Raw genomic sequence first — 24,714 nt, 5'->3', positions numbered from 1 at the left:
CTAAGGGGCTGCTGGATTGCCATCATCAGCAGCAACTACCCCACCCTGTTCCACCACATTGTCCTCACCACCAATGTTAACAACCTGGTCAAGCATATTGTTTATTTCTTATCCACAACCAGCATAACATTGAACAAACCAGTACATAAGGAAAACAAATTGCATGATATGAAATACAAGTTCAATAGATCAAATAGGCAGAAAAGGAATATGTACTACATCATTGCAAAGTGCCATAGGTCTCAGTTAAAATACAAGTTCCATCAATGCTACTAAATAGTATACACACCATGCCACTACACCCTAGAATTTCCCCTGTTTTGCCACATCTATGTAGCCCATGCCTCCCTCTGTTGTGCCTAGGTACCATTATCAGGGACATGATTTGGCTGTGAGGCATTGCCATTGATGTTAGGAGTCCATGTGGATTCAGCAGGTACATGCTCGTCCTGCCCATGCCTGAGGATCCAATTGTGAAGAATACAATAGGCAAGAACAAGCTTAACTTAGGTCTTGTATGGGTGGAAAGGCTTGTTGTCCAATACCCTGAATCTATTCTATAGAGCCCCAAAAGCCCTCTCAACCGTTACTCTAAGAGACAAATGCCTTAGATTAAAAAACTCTCTTTGATTTTGTGATCGGTTTGAACCAAACTCCCTCAAATGGTACCTTGTGGCACGAAATGGTGGCAAGAAACCATGCCTCACTGCATATCCAGCATCGACAAGATAGAATTTTCCTAGAAATTAGCAGATAGGGATATGTTTTAGTAGTTTCATTTAAGATTAAGCAAAGTGTCAATGGTTTTTGTGGTTTGGATGATACCTGGTGGCACTCTAAGGCCATCAGCTCTTTCAAGAGCATCAGACAAGATAAAAGCATCATGTGCAGATCCCTCCCAACCAGCAAGCACATAAGTGAATCTAAGGTCAAAGTCCACGGCTGCCAACACATTTTGTGTGATGGTGTGCTTCCAGCCTCTAAAGGCAGCTTGTATCTTCACAGGCACTCTAGCTAGGACATGAGTACCATCAATTGCTCCTATGCAGTCCTAAATCAATAAAACATAAGTGCAAGTGAACATTGACACTAAACTGATAATGAATGAGACCTATGTATGACAAGTTATGGATGCCAACCTTGAAATAGGAGTACCACCTTCTGCTCCCAAGGATCCTAGGATGGACATTGGTAGCAAGAGGGACAATCAATTCATTCCTCAACTCTCCTACCACATACAACACCTTCTGGAAGAACCTACTAATTGTCTCTACGGACCTCCTGAAGGTGACGTCAACCACCCTAAGCCTCTCATTGTGACCAACAACATGCAAGAACATGGCTACTTGTTCTTCAACAGATACATGTATGCTGTCAGTGACAAGCTCTCTACTACGGAAAAGATCACAAAGTTAGAAAAAAGGGGCCCTCTTCATTCTAAGAAGGTTGACACGGTGCACATCATCAGATTCATATATGTATCTAAGGTTGTTCATCCTCTGTCTGTCCCTCTCAGCCATGGGACCATAGGTGACTGAGCGCGAATCTTCAACTCTCCTCCTAAACCACATGAAAAACCAAGCAGCCACTGCAACAACCACAACAGTGGTAGCCCTGCGCCTAGCTTCAAAGGCCATGTCTACCAATAGGATGAAGGGCAACATTAGAAAGGAAGCATGCAACATGGGTGTGTACTGCTTAGCAAGCAAAAAATCAGACAAAATGAACTATGAAAGACGCGTCTGCCACACCAAAGGGTGCTCCTCCAGCGTATACTATTACACAATCAACATCACTGACCTCTAGGCACTTTGCTTAGTGTGTACAACAAAATAGGCATCAGCATGTACAAGATCTATACAAAACATGAGGTATACACCAAATACGAAGCATCATGTACAGATCTAAGCTAGGAACAAATAAATCAGGTATAGCATCGTACAGATTTGAGGATGTCAAACCAAAAACCCTAATTTCTTAGCATTGCAAGCAAAATCCACCAACAAATCAACAAAATTGACACTAAAGGAGGAGGGGAAGAGCGCATGTGGCATATACCGTTGAAGCGTAGGAGGACCGAGAGAAATCCGCCGACGGTGGTCGCCTCAGTAGGGAATCCGAGGTCGAGGGGGAGCTAGAAGGGAGTTTGCATCAGAGCTATGGCGGAAGGAGAGGCGAAGAGTGAGGGCGGTAACCCTAGCCACAACCCCCACGTGCGCTTTATCGCCAGGACGACCTCATCTCCTGCGCTCTCCGAAAAGGTTACCGCCAAGCACCGAGCGAGCCTGCACCGAGAGGGAAGTGGGGATCAAGAAGACGGCGCCGTCCGGGATGGAGGAGGGCATCTGCACGAGAGGAAGCAGGAAAAACGTGCTAGTAGGACAACCAAACACAAGCGAAATGCACCAAAGGGTGTGGGATCGGCCATATGACGGCCCGGTTCGGGCAACCAATCACGCCCATTATGTATGTATGGTGTCAAAATAAAAAAATGTTGCGATTAGTAAATGGCATACTGAACCTTGTAGTAGGTATTTTTTTACGGAGTACTTTTACATTCGACATTTTGACCTCTCTTTATTTATGGAATCGCAGGGAGTGTTATTGAGGAACATGATTTTGAACATTAGCATAGATACAAAAGTTTGCACGCGTGGGATGAGTACCTGCCACTGGGGATGGAGGGTATGTCCAAATCTAAATCTGTGCTTGTTCATGTCCAAATCCATAACATCATTATTCATCTTTTTATCCTCTCTAATCTTATCCATACTCATTGGATAATAACCAATTTTATCCCATACTCATTATTTTCAGTTGAACTACTAGTTCCTATTAATATTTTACACATATAAATGCTATATATATACATGTGGGCTCCATGTCAGAGCTGGACCTCTAGGTCGAAAATCTCACGGTTGCACCTTAAAATTTTAGTGAAACTAACTAATTCTTGTTGAAATAACTCATTATAACAATGTGCAACTTTGTGCAGATTAACAATGTTAGATCTATATGTGGGACTCACATAAAATGCCAGACCTTAAAAATTGAAAACCTCGCGTTCGCACTTAAAATTTTGACTAAAATTCATCGAAACTTTTTGAAATGAGTTGGTCTGAAATCGGGCTACTTTGTGCAGACTGGTGCAGCTAGATTTAAATGTGGGCCCCATGTTAAAAGCTGGACCCTAAAATTGAAAACTTCGCGTTTACACCTTAAAAGTTTCACGAAATTGACTAAAATTAGTTAGAGATGACTCGTTATAACATGTGACAACTTTTTGCAGATTAATGTTGCTAGTTATATATGTGGGTCTCATGTCAAAAGCTGGACTCCAAAATTAAAATATCGCGTTCACACATTAAAAATTTCCCAAAATTGACTGAAATTAGTTAGAGATGACTCGTTATAACATGCGGCAATATTACACAGATTATTGTAGTAAAATCAACATGTAGGTCCCACATACTTTATATTATTCAATCCAACTATTTATACTAATAAATGAGCTTAAGGCTTATTATCTGTGGATAATCCACTCTCCGTACCCTCCCTACCCATTTGTATTGGATAAAAAAATTATACATACCCTACCCAACCAAATGAGATGGGTAAAGATTTGATCGAATATGGATTATGGTACATTGGTACTCCTTCCATTTCCAAAAGAACGTAATTCTGGAACAGTATCATGTTTTACTATATCATATTTGACCAATTATAAATAAAAAAATAAATATTTATAATATAAATAAATATCATTAGATTAATACGAAAGGTAGTTTTATAATAAATTAATTTAGAACCATAAATATGAATATTATTTACTAGAAACTTGTTTAAACATGAAGCACTCAAAGTGGCACGCAACCTATAGTTGTATTCTTTTAGGGATAGAGGTAGTACCCACCAACACATATTACACATATTACCCCGTTCGCTGATCTGAAACTTGGCTGAAACTGACTGAAAACACTGTTACAGCTAAATTGTTGTGAGAAAAAAATACTATTCTGACAGAAGAAAAAAAATCCGAACAAATCGAGTATGAGGTAAGCTAAACGGGGCCATAGATGGGAGCAGAACTATTATCTGATTGTTCAGCCCAAACGAGCCGTAGAGGACCTGATGAGTGTTATTCAGGAACATGATTTTGACCTGTAACCTGTTGCTGGCACATGCTTCTCTGACCACATGTCCGTCCTCCCGGAGATTTTAATTCAGATGAGAGTCTAATCGTGGTTGTGGCTCGTGCAAACTCCCTCCGCTCCGCAGCGACGACGGTTAGTTCCAACTTCCAAACGCAGTTGGTCAGTTGGATGTTGCTCTGTAACATCCTCCAGCAGGTGCATGCTGGCGTGTGCGTCAACCATTACACCTGACGGCGTGATTGGCGCCCCCCCCCGCCGCCGAAGTGAAGGGGATTATATTAAAACTCACAATACATGTCCAAATTACACCAGACAAAAAACTAAAATAAAAAAAACATAATATTCTGTCTAATTTCTTCCATCGACTTCTCTCCAATGGCTTCATTCGAACACCGAAGACAAAAATGTAGTCCTTATGCTGAATCCAACGACCAACCAAAAATAATAAACATGTCGTAAGATCCAACGCTTTGGAACCAGTCCAAAATGCATCTGAATTGATGAAAGAATATCGACAGTCGCATAGTTGGGTATAACATAGAATGCAGATACATTATCTCCAAACCTTGATTTTCTCTCCACGACCATCGATTAAGAGATCGATAACCCGGAGTAGTTGTCATTGTTGGGAGCGCTTAGAAGCACCCGTCCCCTTACAGATAAAGGCCACAAATTGGATGTTTGCCGATGAAATCAACGCCTACAATGGCAATCTCGCCGTGACAATCACCAAAGCCATCGCAGGAAACACTATCCTGACCGAAAATCATCTGATTTCGCCAGAAGATTTATTTGTACTCAACCCTAAGCAACTACTCCCTCCGTCCCAAGCAAAAAAGGTGATGTTCTGTGATTCAAAATCTGTCCGAGAAAAAATGATGTTCTAAGATTTAGACATACTGTTGGCCTAAAGAAGAATATGTTGACTCATGCATGCGCAACAAATCCGGTACCAAATTACTAATTGACATGCCCTATTGTTGGTTGTCTCTTGCGGATCTATGCATGCTTGCATGCAGCGCATCTTAATTACCGATTTTTTTTATTTTATTAGCTCTTTTTTGAAAAAAAATCATAAATATGCCCCTGGAGGTAAGATTTCAAAATCAAGACCCTTAGCTCGGCGTCATCGTTGCTGACGTTGAACTCTTGAGCTCGACGCAGACACGACGGTGACATGGCAGGTAGCTCGGCGTCATAGATCTTGGCGCCGCGCTCGGTGCCATAGATCTTGGCGCCATAGATCTTAGCGTCGAGCTCAGCGCCGTTCTTACTGGCGCCAAGCTTGTCTTACGTATGGGCCCTCCTTTACTTTCTCTCTTGCTCTCCCTCTCTCTCTCGCACCGCCAGCGCATGCCCGAACCAGCGCACCGTCGCCGCCGCCCGCTCCCGCGCTCGTGCCCTCTCCCACGCCCGGCCACTCGCGCCCGCGCCTGGCCGCCCTTCCCTGCACCCTCGGCCGAGGCCATGGCGGCCACCGCGCCGGTGCCGCGCCCCGCGCCTGAGCCGCGCCCGCGCCATGTCGCCTACGCCCGCCCGCCATGCCGTGCCACCCGTGCCCGCACCCGCCTTGCACGCGTCGCGCCGCGCCGGTGCTGTGCACGCCGTGCCTTGACCATGTCGTGGCCACGCCGCGCTCGCGCCGTGCCTCCCGTGCCCGTCGTGCCGTGCCGCCTACACCCGCCGTTCCGGCCTCGCCGCATGGAGCGCCGGCCATCCCGCGCCCGTCGCGTGCCACCGTCGGCCCCGGCCCCTGTAGCTCCTGGCCGTGCCACCGCCGGCCCAGCTCATCGGCCTCACCCACGTCCGACGTCCGCTGCGACTCGAGGATGCATGTGGTTATCCTCCAAGATTTCAAATGCACTTATGGTAAATCAAGACAGTACCACTTTCTATGTTCCCATTTGGTGGCAGCAGTTAGGCATCGCAACTATAATATCGAGAGCAGAATACCTCATGAGTTCAGTATCGACACGCTTATGCACACGTGGAGCCCCCACTTCGTTCCTTTCTGGGACCCTAGAGAGTGGCCTCCATATGATGGGCCAAAGTACATTACGGATTCAGCTTACCGTTGGAACTAGCGTGGATCAAGGAAGAGGACGAGGCACAGGATGGTTATGGATTAGATACCCGAAAGAACGAGGCATGGGAGAGGAACCCCATTTCTTACTGACCCCGAGCAGTACGAGTGCGGCAAGTGTGGTAGACCTTGGCCACAATTCACGCAGTTGCCATTGACAGATTAGTGAGGTGCGACTATTGGTTGTTTACATTATTTCATATTTGTCGTATTCATTTAATTAATTATGCATGTCTCAATTTATGTATGTAATTGTGTCAATTACTTGTACATTTCTAAGTTCATGTTTTATTGTATATTGAATTTCTAATTCATTGACTTTTTTGTAGGATGGCACAATTCCACCTGCTCGACCCGACGTACGAGGCGACCCACCGAGGACGTCTCATAGCGGAGGGCCAGGTAATAATCTATACGTTTTGTTTAAATTTTTGTGAGTGTACATGTGTTCAGTGAAGTAACAAGAGACTATGTTTTATTCCATGTAGGATCTTCTGCTCCTTCAATCTTAGAACCCACAATGGGTTCTTGGACATGCAGTATGACGACAGGTACACACCTTTCCTACAAAGAGCTGGCCTAGATGTTATCTCTTTTCAGGTTTGTCGTGGGTTGCCCTAAGTTCAACTTAGCGGCCATAACTACATTGGTTGACAGGTATTATCTTCAATCATTGCCTCCATTCATGGCCATTTGTTCATGCGCTTGCCTTTTTTTACATGTAATCTTGTTTTGTCTAAAATGTAGGTGGCGGTCGAAGACTCACAGATTCCACCTACCTTTCAGGGGAGATGATAGTCACGCTCCAGGACTGTCAGAAGATGCTAGGCCTGAGGATTCACGGCAATGCAGTTACCAGGCAGTGCAGGTCAGAAGGCTGGAGAGCATGAATAGAGGACTTCCTTGGGCGTGAGGTTGGCGAGCAAGGGGCTCGCACTTCTGGAGTTCTAATCTCCTGGCTCCGACAAGAGTTCGCACAGTGCCCCGAGGAGGCAGATAAGGAGACAGTTGGGTACTACTACAGGGTGTGGATCCTACACCTATTTGCCTATGTTCTCTTCCTCGATGCCACGGGTAACACTACGTCATGGATGTGGGTCCACTACCTCAGTGATTGGGACCAGGCAGGTCAGTACAGCTGGGGCTCTGCGGTCTTGGGTTTTCTTTACCGGTAGCTGTGCGAGGAGTGTCGTCGGACTTCGTCCACAGCATCACTTGGTGGATGCGTGTACCTGCTTTAGTTGTGGATGTGGGCTCATCTACCAGTTGGCCGTCTCGAGGTTCTGGCTCATCGTGAGTGGTTCCCAGGTCAGCCTCCACATCGGCAGCCGACGTGGGCATACCTTTGGGACCAGGTTAGGGTTCCACACGCGAGGTTACAGTGGGCGTACATTGAGTTCACGAACGAGCTAGACACGCTCATGGCATCTAGTGTAAGTAAATTTTATTTCCCATGCTGGTTTGAAATGGTTTAGTATATCATCTAACATCTTGTTTGGACATGTTGCATGTGTCGTGGGAGCCGTACGATGGAGAGGGGACACTTCCTTTTCATTTGAGCAACATGTGCGGGTTCGACGATGACTTCTATAGGATGAGGTGCCCTCTAATCTATTTCTATGCTGTTGAGTTCCACCTGCTAGATAGAGTTGCACGCCAATTTGGAGTGAGATAGCTTTGGCCAACGGCTCCATTCTCGACTAGCGTTGACTTACACAAGTAAGTGTTTTGCTATTTCAAATATCTCGTGATGGTCTATTTCCATTAATATGGTGACATGTACATGGATTCAAGTAATGATGACATACGTGCAGGTTGGATCGTTAGAAGAACAAAAAGATTTTTGATTGGGAGAAGCACCACCAGTACTACATTGAGCAATGGGAGGAGATGCACGACAACATGGACAATAACAATGAGCCGCACACGAACCATGAGTTTAGGCAGTACCAAGCTTGGTACCAACGTGTGACACATTGCAGGCTGAGGCTACAATGGATAGAAGATGACTACGCTGACATCGAGTCCTCCGACGATGAAGACACGGCGTACGACCAATCTACTCATGCAGGAAGGCAGGTGGAGGTAGGACCAATCTTGGATAGAGTGATAAGTCAATTGTCTTATTTTTCTACGTTAAGTTGCATACCAATACATTATGCGTTAGAGGTATCTATTTTAGTTAGTGCCACCTTCGAGCTACAGAATCCTTATAATACGTTAGATTCTTGTACAAAAGAAAACAAAACATGTTGCTATATGTTCAGAAGTATTATTACTGAGAACTTTGTTGCAGGGCAATACCCTCAAATGCTCCATTGAAGACATTGAGCGCTTTCATCTGAGAGTCAGGGACGACGACACGTGTAGCTTCCCTAAATGTAAGATTCAAAATATTCTTTCAAACATATTATTAATACGTTAGATTCTTTCAGTTAACATAATTTTGTATAATAGAGGCTGTCATGTTGGCTACGCCATGCGGCTGCTCGTTGTGGTTGTAGGATAGACACGACGCAAGACGTGTATGTTGTTTCCACAGGCAGAGGAGGCTTAGGTTCCTCTAGCCAAGCAGCTATAGGGGACGAGGACGAGTACGACGACGACGATGTGGACCAGAGGCATGAGGAGCTTGGCCCCTCTCAGCTCCAGGATGCTCCCTCGACTCAGCCTACACAGCCTCCAAGCACTAGGCGACGCCATCCACCTGACCCTTAAACTCCAGATACCAGCGCTCTTGGTCACAAGGGTAAGGGTAAGACTAGGAGGTAGTGAGGGTTTATGATAGATGTTAGTATGTACTATTATGGATTTTGTAGTTACTTTCCTATAACTATTTGGGATTGTATGGACATTATGGACTATTTGGACTATACAAGACATGTTATGTTGATTGTGATGTTCGTTGTGGTTGCATTGTGCTCTTTGGACGATTAAATGTTTGGATTATATAATGATGTCTCTGTTTGTAACTATGAATGCTCCTGAAACAAGGGAAACTCTTGCGAAATTTTTTCCATGAATCATTAATTATACTACACTGCTAAAAAGGTACAAATGTAGTACATAGATTAAATGTAAATTCATTAGAACATGTATAGTCCAATCATATCGTACAGATGCTTTGTAGATGAATCTAGGCTTTTCAGTAACAGTGAACGAATCTAGGCTTTTCAGACAATGAAAATAGACTTTTAGTTACAAGGACGAGAAGTACGATGACAACAGTGATTTATCACTTCACTTATATATTACACCTATAGCATCTAGGCTTTTCAGTAACAGCGAACGAATCTAGGCTTTTCAGACAATGAAAATAGACTTTTAGTTACAAGGACGAGGAGTACTATGACAGCAGCGATATATCACTTCACTTACATAGTACACCTATAGGATGGTGTCTCCAGGGGTCGATCGACCCCTAGGGTCGACCGACCCACCTATAGGCTCGCCTTGGGCCCAACCTTGACCAAGTGCTTGTTACCACCTCTCCAACCTCCGTGGCATGTGTATTCCGGAAGAATTGTACAGAGGAATGGCGGTTTGCTCAAGATAGGAAGGCATGCAAGGAAGCACAACTCAACTCCATCTCCACCATCCAACTTATGACTGTTTGATCCAAGGGCTGAGGTGAAGAGGCACACGGATCGCTGACATGGCACATTGAGAGGCCTCCATTCCTACTCTCAACCTATAAATAACCCCTCACTCCCTCTCATTCACACACACAACAAGAAAGAAGAACACTCCTCAGTATTTTTTTTCATTGAAGCACCAATGTCTGGAGGGTCATCCAAAGGGAGAGGAAAGGGGAAGGGAACTGCCATTATATGGGAGGGTTCTCTTGGTCCCGATTTCTTTGAGGAAGCTCTTTATGAGAGGTTCTCAGTTGAGAGCAAAAATGATTTCACCAAAGAGGCACCACTGAGAGGATACGATAAACGGAAAGAAGAGTGGCCTAGTGTGGATGTTCACCAAGGGAATAGATGGAGGTCATCGTTTCTTCAAATGCCTGCGAGCATGGGTAATTGCTATTACTATTTGTTTCTTCAATATGTTTCTCTTCTATACAACTTACATGACATACTTATTGCAGTCTTTCCTTGGCTGAAGAAAACTGTGGGTTCACTAGGTGGATCGATCCTCGACCTATTTATCCACATGTGGAATACATCTACTACCTGTAGGATCGTATCTTCGATCTAGAAAGAGAAGTTAGTAGCGGTTACAAGGACGATGAACAGGACGACAACAACAATGGTGCTGATTCACAGGAGGCACTCTACAATGTCCATATTGCACCTGCCCTAACCACAAGAACAAGGGCCTCCGTCGTCACCCCCGCCACCACTACCGCCAACAATGGAGGCTATTGTGGAGAAGGTACAACGCAATTTGCTATGTGGCCACACTACTAGGATGACCCTATCTTATTCACATGGCACATCCATGTGTTTGTTGTTTGGTTTAATTACCTAAGGCATGTTAGGTTTAGTCGAAGGAACTATGTACCCTAGTTCGGTACATGTTCTCATATGTCATTTCATGTATTTTGTGTGTTGAATTATATAATTCCCTACTTCGTTAGGTTGTTTTTGCAGCACGTGATCACATTTCACTACGTCCGTAGCATTATACTGAATATTATGACCACAAATAATTAAACAACACAATAATAATAGAAGTACGTGCCGACAATAGACAACATTGTTCATGAATAAACTATAGAACTAGCAAGTCATGAAGACTACTGAGTGCAACGAGGCCACTTTCTCTTCTCTAGGGCATCGGGATTCTCCTCCATCGCTTCTTTCGCTCGACGTGCACGCTCAAGCTTCTTCGCCCTCTCCTCCTTGTACAGTAGCAACACGCCATTCTTTCCTCCTCTTCCTTGTGCTCCTTTTTTGCAGCCTCCTCTCCACAGTCTCTTCTCCATCATCTCCTTGTCCTCTGCCTCCCACCGTAATAGTTTCTGCATCCATTCCTTGTCTTCAGGTTTGATCTCAGTGTCGATCCACTGCTCAAAATCACAGAGCGGTGAAGGGGTCTGCAAAAAATGCAATTGTTATAAAACAAAAAAATCATGCAAGATGTCATATGACACAAACATCAATTCCTCAACATCTTGTTAATGCGGCGTTGACGAAGTGTATGCTCAAACGTAAAATTGGAACATATCCAATACATTTGCCTATACGTGTCCTTTTCATCGGACTTGGCTACCTTGCAAGGATCGCCGCAAAAGCATATGGGCACTGGAACACCACTAGGCAGAGGCAATGGGTCGAAGACATTTTCGGTCATCCGACCATAACTACAATTTAGCCATTTTTGTTCTAAGAACCAAAAGCAATTAACATTAAACCCTAAACCTAGGGTTTCCCATTTGATACACAACAATGAACACATAACATAACAACATGTGCTGAGGTTACCATGGTTTGCTAGCTTTTCCACGCCTTGGCATCCTACGGTTGTATAATATAAATATTAAAAATTACATAAAATCCTAAGTAACGACGATTCTTAGGTTAAAAAATCCTACTAATATATATCAAATCGATGTGAAAAAAAAAACTAGGAGGGGAACGAGGATACCTTACTCTCGAAGATCGACGGATCAAATCAAAGTTTTCAAGGTCCAATATGCCGATTCGTGAGGTAGGGCGAAGTAGTGAGAGAAAAAACCCGAGAGGGAGGAGAAAGAAGAGAAAGAAGGCTCGGGCAGGAAGGTTAGGGGCGGGGTTAAAACATCACCTCGGCGCCAAGATCTATGGCGCCAAGCTCGGCGCCAGGATCTACGACGACAAGCTTGGCGCTAGGATCTACGGCGCCAAGCTGCCTGCCTTATCACAGCGTCGAGTCCAAGAGCTTGGCGCCAGCAACGATGGCGTCAAGACGTGTAAGAACGCTGGCGCCGAGCTAAGGGTCCAGATTTTAAAATCTTACCTCCGGAGGCATATTTGTGAAAACTTTTCAAAAAAAAAGAGCTAAAAATAAAAAATTCGGTCTTAATTAGAATGTAAACATGCAACATCGCTACTTTTAAGGGTAACAATCTAAGGGTATTAAGGATATTTATCTTCTCCATTAATCTTTCTGAAAAATTATAGAATATCATTTTTTTTTACGGAGGGAGTAGATATAAAACTACGAGAAAAAGGATATGTCATTTCCCCTTCTTGTCTCCGACTGATGCACCTGAAAGAAAGAAGGAGAGGGCATCTAGGCGCGGCGGTGGTAGCGAGGAAAAAGCGGAGGCCGGCGGCGTCTCAGTGGCGGCGGCTCATGAAACAGTTTCACCTGACGGCGTGTTTTCAGTTCAGTTGAATTCTGAATTCAGTCCTTGGATGTCTTAATGCGAAACTTGAAACCCAAAACCAGATTCCAATGTACTTATCCTACTGCAGTGGGAGCGTTCAGATACAAGCAAGCATACAACCTACCTGTGCCGTAGCCCAATCAACCAGATTCCAATGTATATATCCTGGGACTGGCAGCCTGGACGCCGAGGTTCTGTTCTGAATTCTTTTCTTGGGTGCGCGCGGTCGCTTTCGGATTGCGTGAGCGAAAGGCGAATAATAAACAAGTTCCATGGATGGAAGCATCGATCGGGCGTTGGGACAAACAAAACAAGGAATCGAAGGTTGCAATTGGAATAGAATATGTACGCGCGCCGGGGCGGTCCAAACGCAAGCGAAGCGCCGCCAAAAATTGCGACATCTATCAAGGCACGCAGCGATGCTCGCCTTTTGGGTTCACGTCAAGACTCAGCATGTCTTATATGTTAGTTTCGTCCTATATATAATTCAGAGGCGGGGCAGGGCTCACAAACAATTCAGAGCCAAAGATTGTAACATCTACTATCAAGTTCCATGTTTATCTCAGTTTCGAAGGCCTGCATCTGCATGTGCCGTCCTGTAAACATCTAGGTATAAGAGATTAATATATACGTGGTCTATCACCATGAGCAGACATCCGGTAAGACCATAATCCAGTATTCTACTAGTGTCATCTTGGCGTCTGTTCCATGGAGATGGAGGTGTCCCCTCATTGCATACAGATCGACTTACAGTACTCAATTTGTGCTAATATATCACTCTAATCAATACATGATTCTATTCAACATTATTCTACACGCCACTTGCAATGTGGCAAGACGACAACATGTAACTGATCACAAGATTCTGTTCATTCTCCAACTCCCAGCTCGCTTGCGGACTTGCGGTGAAGGCAGCAAGTCAACCAAGTTAGCAGAACCTGATCTAGTCTATGTCTATCCAAGGGCGGTCAGATGCAATTACTTCTAAGAATAGCTAGGCTGCCAAATTTGACTGGTTCCGAGTTCGTCTAAATACACATTATTTTTTTATAGTGGAGCTATCCAAAACTTGCATCCCCTCTAGATCTTTCTCTTCCACAGAAGTTTCCCTATATCCCGGTCCCCTAATTTAAAACATGACGCGTAAACAATCTAGGCTACCTTCAGTCCTAAATTAGTGCTTCGTCTATCTTGAAATAAATACAGAGTGTATAAGTAATTTGAGAACTAAGTACTCACTAATTAGTTAGTTTGGTTGTCAACTTGATTAATTTTCTAGTAGTGCATAGTTTAAAAGGCATGCATATATTTCATTGATTTCGACTATCAATTACATGCAAGATGGTGTTTAAAAGGCAGTCTCACACGGATATGGTTGAATATTCCATAATTTTTTTAGAAAAAAAAAGGTTTCCCCGCTTTATTATGCATAAAGCGATCATAAGCATCCAAGTTCAAAGCGTATGTGCGCCCGCCAGAACACAGACCTAAAGGTCAATCACATTACAGTCTTGCACAACGTCGACGACAGACAACTGGAAATCACTCTCAGATCTTGTTGGATTCACAACGGTATAGTCCAGCTCCGAAGATTGGGTAGTCAATCATCCCGAACTTGATATTTGCATCTCCCTGGTATCCTCCCAGCAGATCGCCAGAGGCTTCAATGCCTGGACCTCCAGTTGTGTGGCCAGCTCCTCCACGCGCTCTCCAACCTCCTGCTTGAACATGGGCATCCACCTTCGCAACATTCTTACTATCCACACCAGCACCTGCTTCTCGCTTCTCCATCTTGTTCCCTGAAAACACAAATCATTACGTAATTTCCATAAGCACCACAGGACCACTGCACAGATTATGTTGTTAACGTTATGATGCTTATTGGCAAGCCAACGAGACGCCATTGTTTCATAATTGCAATCATCAGACAAATTCAACATTGTTAAAACAATATGCCATATACGCTTAGCCACATAACACTGAAAGAAGAGGTGGTCAACCGACTCTTTTTCAACATAGAACACACAAGATTGATCTAGTACCTCTCTCCGTTTAGTCAGATTATCCCTTGTCAAATGTCTGTTTTTGGATAAAAGCCACAAAAAAATCTGTACTCTAGGTGGATGTGTAGCTTCCAAACGGTGTGAACATAAGTAGGGATCACTACCCTATGATTAACAACTGCATATAAGGATTGTACTGAGTACTTTCCATTGGAACTATAACTCCATATTATCTGATCTTCATCATCTATAAAGGCTATATTTTCTGTCACTTCTAAAAACTCATACCACAACAACATATATTAACCTTTCAGAAACAGATTTTCTAAAAGTAAGTTTTAAAACTTCCCCATCCTAGACCTATGCTATAGTTTTACCATGCTGCTTATTAATGATGTAAAGAGGCTAATATTGGATAGCTAGACTTGAATTGCCAAACCAGTTGTCCTCCCAAAAACGAATTTTGTTCCCATTTCCAACTTTCCATAAGCACCATAGAACTCCTTTCCAGAAAGGAGAGACATTGATATCAGAACAACATAGCAAGTTTGGTTTCTCAGTTTTGTATTTTATAATCTACAATTTGCCTCCAAATGGAGCTAGAGTTCAAATGGTATCTAAAGATCCATGAGCTCAACAAACAAAGATTGAGATTCCTCAAATCTGGGATACCAAGACCCATCCTCCCCCCCCCCCCCCCCCCCCCCAATTCTTTTTTCTGAGCTATTAGTTGCCAATTCACCAAATGGTATTTATGATTTGTCTCATTGGCCCTGTTTGGATCCATGGGTCCACTGTTTTCTCTCTACTTTCACCCGCACCAATGATTTGGAAAGCACATTTATTATCATTTTAACCCTTGTATCCAAACATCTCTTAGGCTAGAGTTAGTTCAGGGCTAGTCCTGAGCTAGAAACTAACTCTAACCTCTAGCTATGCTAGAGTATCCAAACAGGGCCATTATTATTCCACAGGAAATGTTCCATTTGAGAATTTATCAATTCAATGGCTCATTTGGGAAACTTTATAATAGACAAAAGATAAATTGGTATGCTAGCTAGCAAGCCTTAAGCAAGGTTAGCCTCCCAGCATAGGACAGTAATCTGCCCTTCCAGCATGCAATCCTCTTAATAACCTTATCCACTATAGGCTGTAAATCTTCTCTCTTCATTGATTTCGATTATTATGGTTCCTTGTCACTATTTTCACTCTAGCGGCATCAAGGAAGGAGCTTTCCTCACCTCGAGAGCTGTTGCCCAATCCATCTGATTGGGTGGGACCTCACGCATGCGCGGGGGAGGGGGAGCAACACAGAGGATAGAGCGGCCCCAAGGGGAGTGGTGTGCGTGGGATGGAAGAGGGATGTGCATTGACAGACGTCCTATATATGGAAGAGAGATGTCTAACGATGCGCATCTTGCTCAAGAGTGACGCGTAGTGACGGCCTCTAGGAGCAAATTGAGATCATTTTGCGGAGAAAAAAGTTACAGACATGTAAAAATAAAAATAACGTAAAAAACATAGATAGGGGATCAACCTGTTACCCTGGATTTGATGGAGAGTGAAGATAATTTTGGATGTCACAACACAAAACAATTGATTTAGGAGAACGGCTGGAGGAAGATTTTGCTGCTAATAAATTCTTCGATTCACTACTATATAAATGGTTTTCACTAACGCTATTTCCACCGTCAACTCTATTAAAACCTACCACTAGTTTGTGGCTGAACTAGCAATGAAAAACGGGTTTCGCTACTGGTTCAATATATAAACCGGTGGTAAAAACCGGCCTTATAAGTACATACACGTGAAACCCTAGCTGTCGACTCTCTCTTCTCTCACTCACCCACCTCTCTCTCTCTCTCTCTCTCTCTCTCTCTCTCTCTGGGCATGGCACCCCGGTCTAGATCTGCGTGAGGGTGGCACCTGTCTACCGAGATCCGAAGATGACGAGTGGCGAGCTTAGTGGTGGCGGTGCGGACGGTGGGCAAGGTATTGGCGTGAGCTCTGCATGTGACACGACGTGGTTGGGCGCAGACGTCAGCCATGCTTTTTATTAGGTTCTCATCACTGATTTAAAACCAATGGTAGTGAAGGTGGACATCATTGCCAACTATCACTGTCAACTCGCAAAACCGGTTGTGATATTGGTTTTAGAGCCGGCTGTGAATGATGATGAACTATCTATAGTATTGATTTGACCATAAGAGATTGGATATGCTAACATCTTTTATCCCCTGAGCATCTCTTCTTGATTAATTAGTTCATATTATGCATAGTGTCGGACAGTTGGTCGCTATAAATAAATATCATCAGACCTTGAGTTAGTATAAGTTTATAATCGGCATCAAACTATCGGTCATTATATCTACTATATAGCATCTGATCATCACCCCGATAAGTGGTCAGTTGTTATAGATTTATTAATACCGACGCCACTATCAAGGACTTATAGGAAGAGTCAGCATAGATCAACAACGACCGATCATAAGTTGCTAAAATGTCACCAACATATAAAGAGTCACTAAAGATGGGTTTTGGTATAGTAGGCGTCGCATGTTACCGTGTAGACTCGTTACCACGAATAGAAATCTAGGGCCATTCATCTCAGGGCTTGTTTGGATGCACTCATATTCACATTAATGCACGTGTGTTGGAGTGGATTGGGGTGAAATTAAACTAAACTCCATCTTAATCCACTCCCACACATATGGATTGATGTGGATACAAGAGCATCCAAAGATCTCAAGGAAAAAATACCCAAAATAACAGTCATGCAAGAGGATCAGATGAGGATGCCAAAATGGGGCACATCTAGTGTCAAAGAGCTAAAATATCAAGTTTTTAAAGATATTTTTTAAATACCAGATCATCAAGTATTTTGGGATGGATGGATTCTTTTTTATGTTGATGGTGGAAATTTCTAAATTCTTACATGTATTTTACACAGCTTCTATTTGAGAACAATGAGAGTACTCTAGGATAAGAGACTTATGCCTTGTTTGGATTGCTCTTCAGGAAGACATGCTCACTAGGCACCGATCCTAGGCATTTATTTTTTAGCACCTGAGGTGTTGATAAAGTAGGCAATTTCCATTCACAACATCAATGCACGTTTGTTGGAGTGGATTGGGATAAAATTAAACTAAGTTCCACATTAATCCACTCCCACACACATGGATTGATGTGGGTACAAGAGCATCCAAACAAGATCTCAAGGAAAAATTACGCAAAAATAACAGCCATGCGAAGGGACCTGACGAGGATGCCAAAATGGGGCACACCTAGCGTCAATCAAAGAGCTAAAAATATCAAGTTTTTTAAGATTTTTAATACCAGATCATCAAGTTTTTTGGGATGGATGGACTATTTTTTTCGATGGTGGAAATTTCTAAATTCTAACATGTATTTTTACACAGCTTCTATTTGAAAACAATGAGAGTACTCTACAATAAGAGACCTAGGCGCTGTTTGGATTGCTCTATAGGCAGACTTGCTCACTAGGCACCCGTCCTGGGCGTTCATTTCTGAGCACCTGGGGTGTTGAGAAAGTAGGCAATTTCAAGATTAATTTCAGAACATAAATCATGACATTCTTAGATACTAGCATGTATAAACTTGACATACTAGTTGAACCCCACAAAATTAATGTGAACAACAACATATTTGAATCAGTAGGCATGCTGAAATAACAAATCAAATCACGGTGAGCATAACTCTCAATTTGCAAATGAAGACATCGTGGTTGATGGTGAGAGATCATCAATTAGTGGTGGAGCACCAGCGTCGTTGTTGAAGACAGGTCAAAGCAGCTAGCGACAGAGATGACGGTACGTGGCACCGCCGGAAGATGAGTCGTCGTGGAGATTGGGAGCAGTCGTGCGAAAGCATTTCCCAAAAACCTTATCATCCTCTTCCGGTGCAGGATCACAAGGACGAGGGTTTCAGAGACCTACTCTCCCAATCGCCAGTGCACGTAGGTGCTCGGGATGGAGAGAAAGAGGCAAAACCCTAACTCGAATATATAGATGCATTTAGGTTAGAGGAAATCCGGGACGATCTTGTGTCGCTATCACAGTATAAATCGACTAGGATTCCAACTTACAAACTTAAAGGCCAAGTAACCAAAAACTAAAGCTACAAAAGCAAGCCACGCTCCGGCCCATAAGCATGTGTTCGCTCCCACATGCACCCTTCGCCCTAGCTCAACGAGGCAAGAGTGTGGGTTTCCTTCTTCCTCCTCACATTAGACTTAGAGAGGTGGAGATGGTTTTCTTATATTTAATATGGCAACAACCACTTCAACTAGCAAGGTAGGACTAAAGGTTCTCACACTCCCTCGTATGTACACATGAATGGACCTATAAGATTTATTTAGAATTATTCAGAATTCCTATTGGGCCAAGCCCACAAATTCTAATATGAGATGTGAGAGGCAATGTGTCTGGGAGCCAAGTCACATGCGAGGCTCCGAACCAAATAACCCCTTAGATCGAGTTTATATTTTCTCCACAACCTTAACTTTCCTTGAGCATATTTAAATATCTTATAGAAATCTACAAAATAAGGATTTGGACATTTGTAATTTATTATTAAAATGGGTATTGAGCCTTTTGTCTAGATAGCCTGGAAATATCAGTATATATGGTTTCATGATCAAGATGAGGTATTTCCGGACATGCCTATCCAGGGTAGTAGTAATTTCTGTTGAAGTATAGTTGCTAGAAGAGATATGCGTCTTCTGTAATGTGATTACTCTTTTGATTAGTTTGGTAACTAACAACCATCTCTCTGTTAGACAAGTATTTTATGAGTAGGTAGTCCCATGACTATATATTCGTCCTTATCTTTAGTCGTTATGTCGTTGTGGCACTGGGATTTTTCAGATAAATGCCGGGCCGGCCTGTATAGCCCTATTAGTGCCAAGCAGAGTTAACTTTTGTCAAGGAGACGAAATCCTACCGGGAGAGTTTAGTTTTGTTGTGGCACACATCTCCAGACAAGGACTTGCAATCTTTCTGCATAGTAGCAGCATTCTATGGCCAAAACAAAAAAAAAAGCGTTAAAAAAGAAGAAATTAAGTTGCTGGCGATATCTGAGTAGAGCAAAGTCTGTGGCTAGACACTCTTGTCTGTGACTGCCTATGCATGGGCTCCTATTGCTTTGTATCATTAGTCATAAGTCTGTGCCCTGTTGGCTTGGTTGAAAGGTCATGGTTGAAAGTACTGTTGACTAATTTGTTGTGAAAGAAAAATATTATTTGTTGCTAAAAAAATATGACTTATAAGTGAAGCGAACAGGGCAAATGTTGACCCCAACATACCTAACCTTGTTTGAATGCGTATGTATTCATCTCAATTCACGTGTGTTGAAGTGGATTAGAATGGAATTAAACTAAGTTCCATTCCAATCCACTCCAACACATGTGGATTGAAGTGGATACACATACATCCAAACAAGGTCTAATAGAGATTCGAGTTAGGTAAACTAGGCTCCATAATATTGGCCATGTATTCTTCTATTATTAGTTTAAGAACGACCGCACTATATTCCTAATGTAGGTCAATAAAGTATTAACACATCCTCATTTTATATTTTTTTAAAAACGAATCAAAGAACAGAGCTGTCGATTATATAAAAAGAAGTAGCTCGGGCTGAATACGATAAAGTTTACAATAAACCAAAGGATCAAAACGGCGACGACAACAATAGCAAATAAAAAAAACCGCAAAGGGGTCAAAACGTCCTCGTTTTAATTTAAAATGAGTAGCAATCCTTTGTATCCTCTTAAAGTCTTATTTGAATGTAGTCGGATTCATATCAATCAATATATGTTGTGGTGTATTAGAGTAGAACTTAAACTAAATTTCATCTTAATTCTCCTTAACACATATGGATTGAGGTGAATCCGACAACTTCCAAATAAGGGCTAAACGGGCCTAGGAATGCAAACTGGTGGATTGAAAACTTACTCGTCACCTCAATTAGTCGTTAGCTTCGTACTCTGTAGCTCGTTTTGAAATCTTATACTAAGATGATTGAAGTGCATCGTCAGTTTTTATTACGAGTAAACATATTCTTGAGTTGCGACGGACGTTCAACTTGGTTGCGTGGTTATCTAGATGACTCGTGGCATGGAGATTTATTTAGCAATTATGCCATGTGTTTCAATTCATCTATGAATCGAACTTTGTACTATGCCCAGACGTACGCTGCTCTAACCTGTATGTAGTTCCATTTTGCTTTAGGATCGAACTTTGCACCCTGAACACTTAACTCGTATGGGTACAAGAGAGTGGCAGACTATAAAAACACTGCATATTCCAACTCATTTTGAAATAGGATTCGGCACACTGTTTGTATACGCTGCTCTAGCTTATACCAACACGAAAAAGATTGAGTCCGTTATGACCCATCAGACGGTTGTGAGCAACAAAGGACTGAGACCTTTTCGGTCTTTATTAATAGGGACGTGCTGACGTCCGAACGTCCGCGACGGGATAGGATTCCATCGGACAGCTATTTCCCGCGCGCGTCTGCATAGCCTGTCCCCGTCCGCTAATTCGCCTTGCCCGCGTGCGCATCGTGCCGTCGTCGCGTCCATACGACTCGCTCGCAATCCTACATGTCCACTTTGATTCGACCCGTCCCCATCCGTGCACCCTACCCCCATCCATTCGCCCCGCCCCGTCATGCCCCCGATCGCCGGCCCCCAGCGCGCCGCGCGCCATGCCCGCCGGCCGCCAGCTCACCGCGCCCCATTCCTCAGCCCCTGTGTCGTGCCACCATCACTCCCCGCGTCACCTCACTCTCCGAACAGCATGAAACACATGTAATATGAAACACTTGAATGCAACATATGTCTAAAACTAAAACAGATGAAACATATACTTGCAACATATGTGTGAAAACATATGCAACATAAAAACACTTGTTGCAACGGAAGACTAGAACAGATAAAACATTTGGAACACACTGTTGCAACATATGTGTAAAACATATGCAACATTCAGATCAAAACGCTTGCAATGTATGTCTAGAACAGATGAAATATTTTTAACAAACTCTTGGAACATGTGTCTGAAGCACTTGCAACATATACAACATGTGCAACATCCCCGATCTACTTTTGCAACATCTATATGAAACAACTGCAACATACCTCTGAAATGTCTGAAACACTTGAAACATATATTTGCAACATAGGAAAGGGGGAGCACCTGTGCCGGTCAATTCCGGCTGTCAAGGTGGGAGCCGGGCGAATGGCGGCGCGCGAGCACCACTAGCATCCACACCAGCGGCGCGCGCGAGCACCACCGCCACTAGCGCCACCAGCACCAGGCTTGGGTCGACTGGACGGGCGGCGCGCGCGATGAGCGGAGCAAGCACAAGCGCGCACGACGGGAGGGAGCGGGCGGCACGCCTGACAGGAAGGGGCAAGAGGCGCGTGCGAGGGGCGGCGGATGGGGCGCGCGGCAGCAGGGAGGGGAGTGCACGTCCGCGTCTAGGACGGGGGCAGCCGCAAAGCTCTACGACAGGGGAGGAGGAAGCAGAAGAGATAAGGATGTGTGATTTTTTTTAATAAACTCGCGGGCAGAGCGATGGGCCTGCGGGAGCGCCCGACGATTTGCTTGTGTCGGACATAAGACATGTAGCATTACCGTTATTAATATTAAGAAGAGAAGATAGGAATAGATAGATAAATTGGTTGGTAGTACAATGAAAATGGATGGACCAATCTGACCCACTTAGGCCCGTCGCGAAAACATGCAAGTGGAACTTGTGACTTGTCCAACCGTACGAGGACTGCTCGTTTCCAGATAGGTCCAACTGTCCATAATGCACCACGGACAGAGAGGGTAACTAGCTAGAACTAGAACCAATTATGCAAGTTTGATATAGGCCATGCCCTGATCTTGATCATGCAATGCAAGCTAGGTTATATTAGGTCGATAAGGCGGGTGAGCGTGGTCCTGATGCTGTCCGGGACCGGGAGCAGCTCGGCCACCATGGCCAGTATCATCCTTCCCTTGTTCATCTGCTGCATGGCGTCGAGCTGCTCCTTGTAGCGCTGGACCTCGAGCTTCAGCTCCGCCACCTCCTTCTTCAGCTTCCTGAGCAGCTTCTTGTCCCGGCTCATGGCCGCCTCGATTGTCCTGACCTGCTCCATGACCCAGCAGTAGTCGTAGCCACCCCTGTTGGCTCCTCCTCCATCCCATGACGCTGCCGTCAATGCCATCTTCTGCGTGTGCGCATCAATACAATAGTTAATAGTAATAGGTTAGTTTTGAATCTTCTTCAGTTGTTATTATATATGCATGGAAGACGACCAGGCTATTATTATCCAATAGCCTGCGAGAGAGGAAACCTAATTTAATTTTCACGATGCCAGCACCAGGACGAACTGTTTAGATAACTACCTAGGTCAAAATGGAAGGGGCATGCATGATCACGGATCACCTACCTGAGTATCCTCGGGATACATCTGGATGATCTGATCATGGCGACCAGCAGTAGCAGAAGGCGTCTCAGCAGGCTGAATCCCACCCGGCACCACCTCGTAGTAGATCGGGGTCACCCGCACCGTCTTCGACCTCCGGCGCAGATGCATGGAAGGGTCGTCGTCCAGAGCTACATCTACATAGATAGTTATCGAGAAAAGTAAACATGTACTCCATATTAGCGTTAGCCACACATGTCTTCTCTATTAATACATGCTCAGAGATTTTCTCGTCTGTGGCTTTTCGAAAAGAAAAAAAATGTTATTAGCCGCATGAACATGGCAGGACATACATGTAATACCTCATTAATCAAATCAAACAATCGGTCGTACATTAGGTAAGAGAAACAAAATGACTATTTAGAACCTGATGGTGACAGTGTTTTCATCGATATCACGGTCTGCTCGATGCAGCAACCCCTGTGCTTAACCATTGTTCTTGTCTTGCTCTGGATCCCTTCCTCTTCCTGGGATGAAATGGATCGGATCAGGTGGACAAGGTGATTTTTATTGATGAAGAAATCTATAAAAATAATACTCCTAGAACAATAACAACTTAGTAATTAAACTACTAACCAACAAAGTAACAAGCATGAAAATAACTACTAATCAACAAAGTAAAAGCATGAAAATAAGATAGTCAAAATAGGAATATCGGCAGATCGGTAGAGAAGAAGAGAAAAACACAAAGACAACTGAAGTTTCCTCACCTCCATCACGGCCTGAGCAAGCAGCTATCTTGGTTTGGCGCAAACACCTGAGCAGAGAAGTACGGTCGCCTTCTGATTTCCAAGCAGACAGCAATAGTAGTAGTGAGTGCTAGTGGACGATGGAGAATGAAGGGACAAGACAACCTAATGGAGGTTTAAAGAAGGGAACACATGCATACTTTGCAATTGTGCCCCTCACCACCCCAGGCAAGTTTTTCTGTGATGGCCAGATCAGTCAGCAGGGAAGATCATCCGTGACGATTACATATATATCCAAGATATAGAAAGATTGGTTTAAGTACAAGCGCTTGTTGAAAGATACTGCAGCTTCCATACTAAGCATTTGCTTAGATATGATGAAACAAGGTGGTGTTACAGACTTGCAGTACACGCAACATCAAGCAGTGTGCAAGTCTATGGTCGTTATGTAAATCGCTTTCTCAACGAATTTCCTCGTAACTAAGACACGGTATCCCTCGAAGAAAACTATATACTGCGCCCGTTGACATATAGTAGGCAGGATTAGTTGTTTGATTGGTTATGTCAATACAAAAACATGCTTTTGTCCACTATAGCATCGGAGTATTGCAGACCGGTTCCGATGTCCCTTGTTTGTTTTCTCTATGAAAAGGACCAGCAAGCTACACTACGTAAAAAATAATTTTTAGCAACGGTTCGTTTGTTTGTAGGGACGGCTGGTGATGGAGCCGCTCCTACAGTGGCGTGTTCGGGTGCCCAGACACCAGCCACCCCTACAAATAGAACAGCAGGGGCGGCTGATGATACGAGCCGCCCCTACAAAGGGGGTCTGATTTGTAGAGGCGGCTCAATCACCAGCCGCCCCTGACGTTGCTATTTGTAGGGGCGGCTGGTGATTGAACCGCCCCTATAAATGCCCCCGTATACATAACTACGATTTATAGGGGTGGCTCAATCACCAGC

General features: G+C 43.8%; 2 protein-coding genes across 2 annotated transcripts; both read right to left on the bottom strand.

Moving 5' to 3' along the window:
* Positions 1 to 1,340, bottom strand: LOC136523859 (protein ALP1-like). Its single transcript, XM_066517399.1, has 5 exons — positions 1,140 to 1,340; positions 826 to 1,051; positions 670 to 739; positions 368 to 459; positions 1 to 107 (listed from the first exon to the last, which is right to left on the bottom strand). The coding sequence occupies exons 1-5, from the start codon at positions 1,338 to 1,340 to the stop codon at positions 1 to 3; spliced, it is 696 nt and encodes a 231-aa protein (XP_066373496.1).
* Positions 1,341 to 22,501: 21,161 nt separating this feature from the next.
* LOC136523857 (uncharacterized) lies at positions 22,502 to 23,778 on the bottom strand. The gene is made up of 4 exons (XM_066517397.1): positions 23,773 to 23,778; positions 23,430 to 23,529; positions 23,027 to 23,193; positions 22,502 to 22,804 (listed from the first exon to the last, which is right to left on the bottom strand). Exons 1-4 carry the CDS (start codon positions 23,776 to 23,778, stop codon positions 22,502 to 22,504), a joined length of 576 nt encoding a protein of 191 aa, XP_066373494.1.
* Positions 23,779 to 24,714: the final 936 nt, after the last annotated feature.

Source organism: Miscanthus floridulus, chromosome 18 (assembly GCF_019320115.1).
Source record: "Miscanthus floridulus cultivar M001 chromosome 18, ASM1932011v1, whole genome shotgun sequence".
Lineage (NCBI taxonomy): Eukaryota > Viridiplantae > Streptophyta > Magnoliopsida > Poales > Poaceae > Miscanthus > Miscanthus floridulus.
The sequence above is the reverse complement of the archived record's forward strand: the minus strand, read 5'-3'. Positions and strand labels throughout refer to the sequence as shown.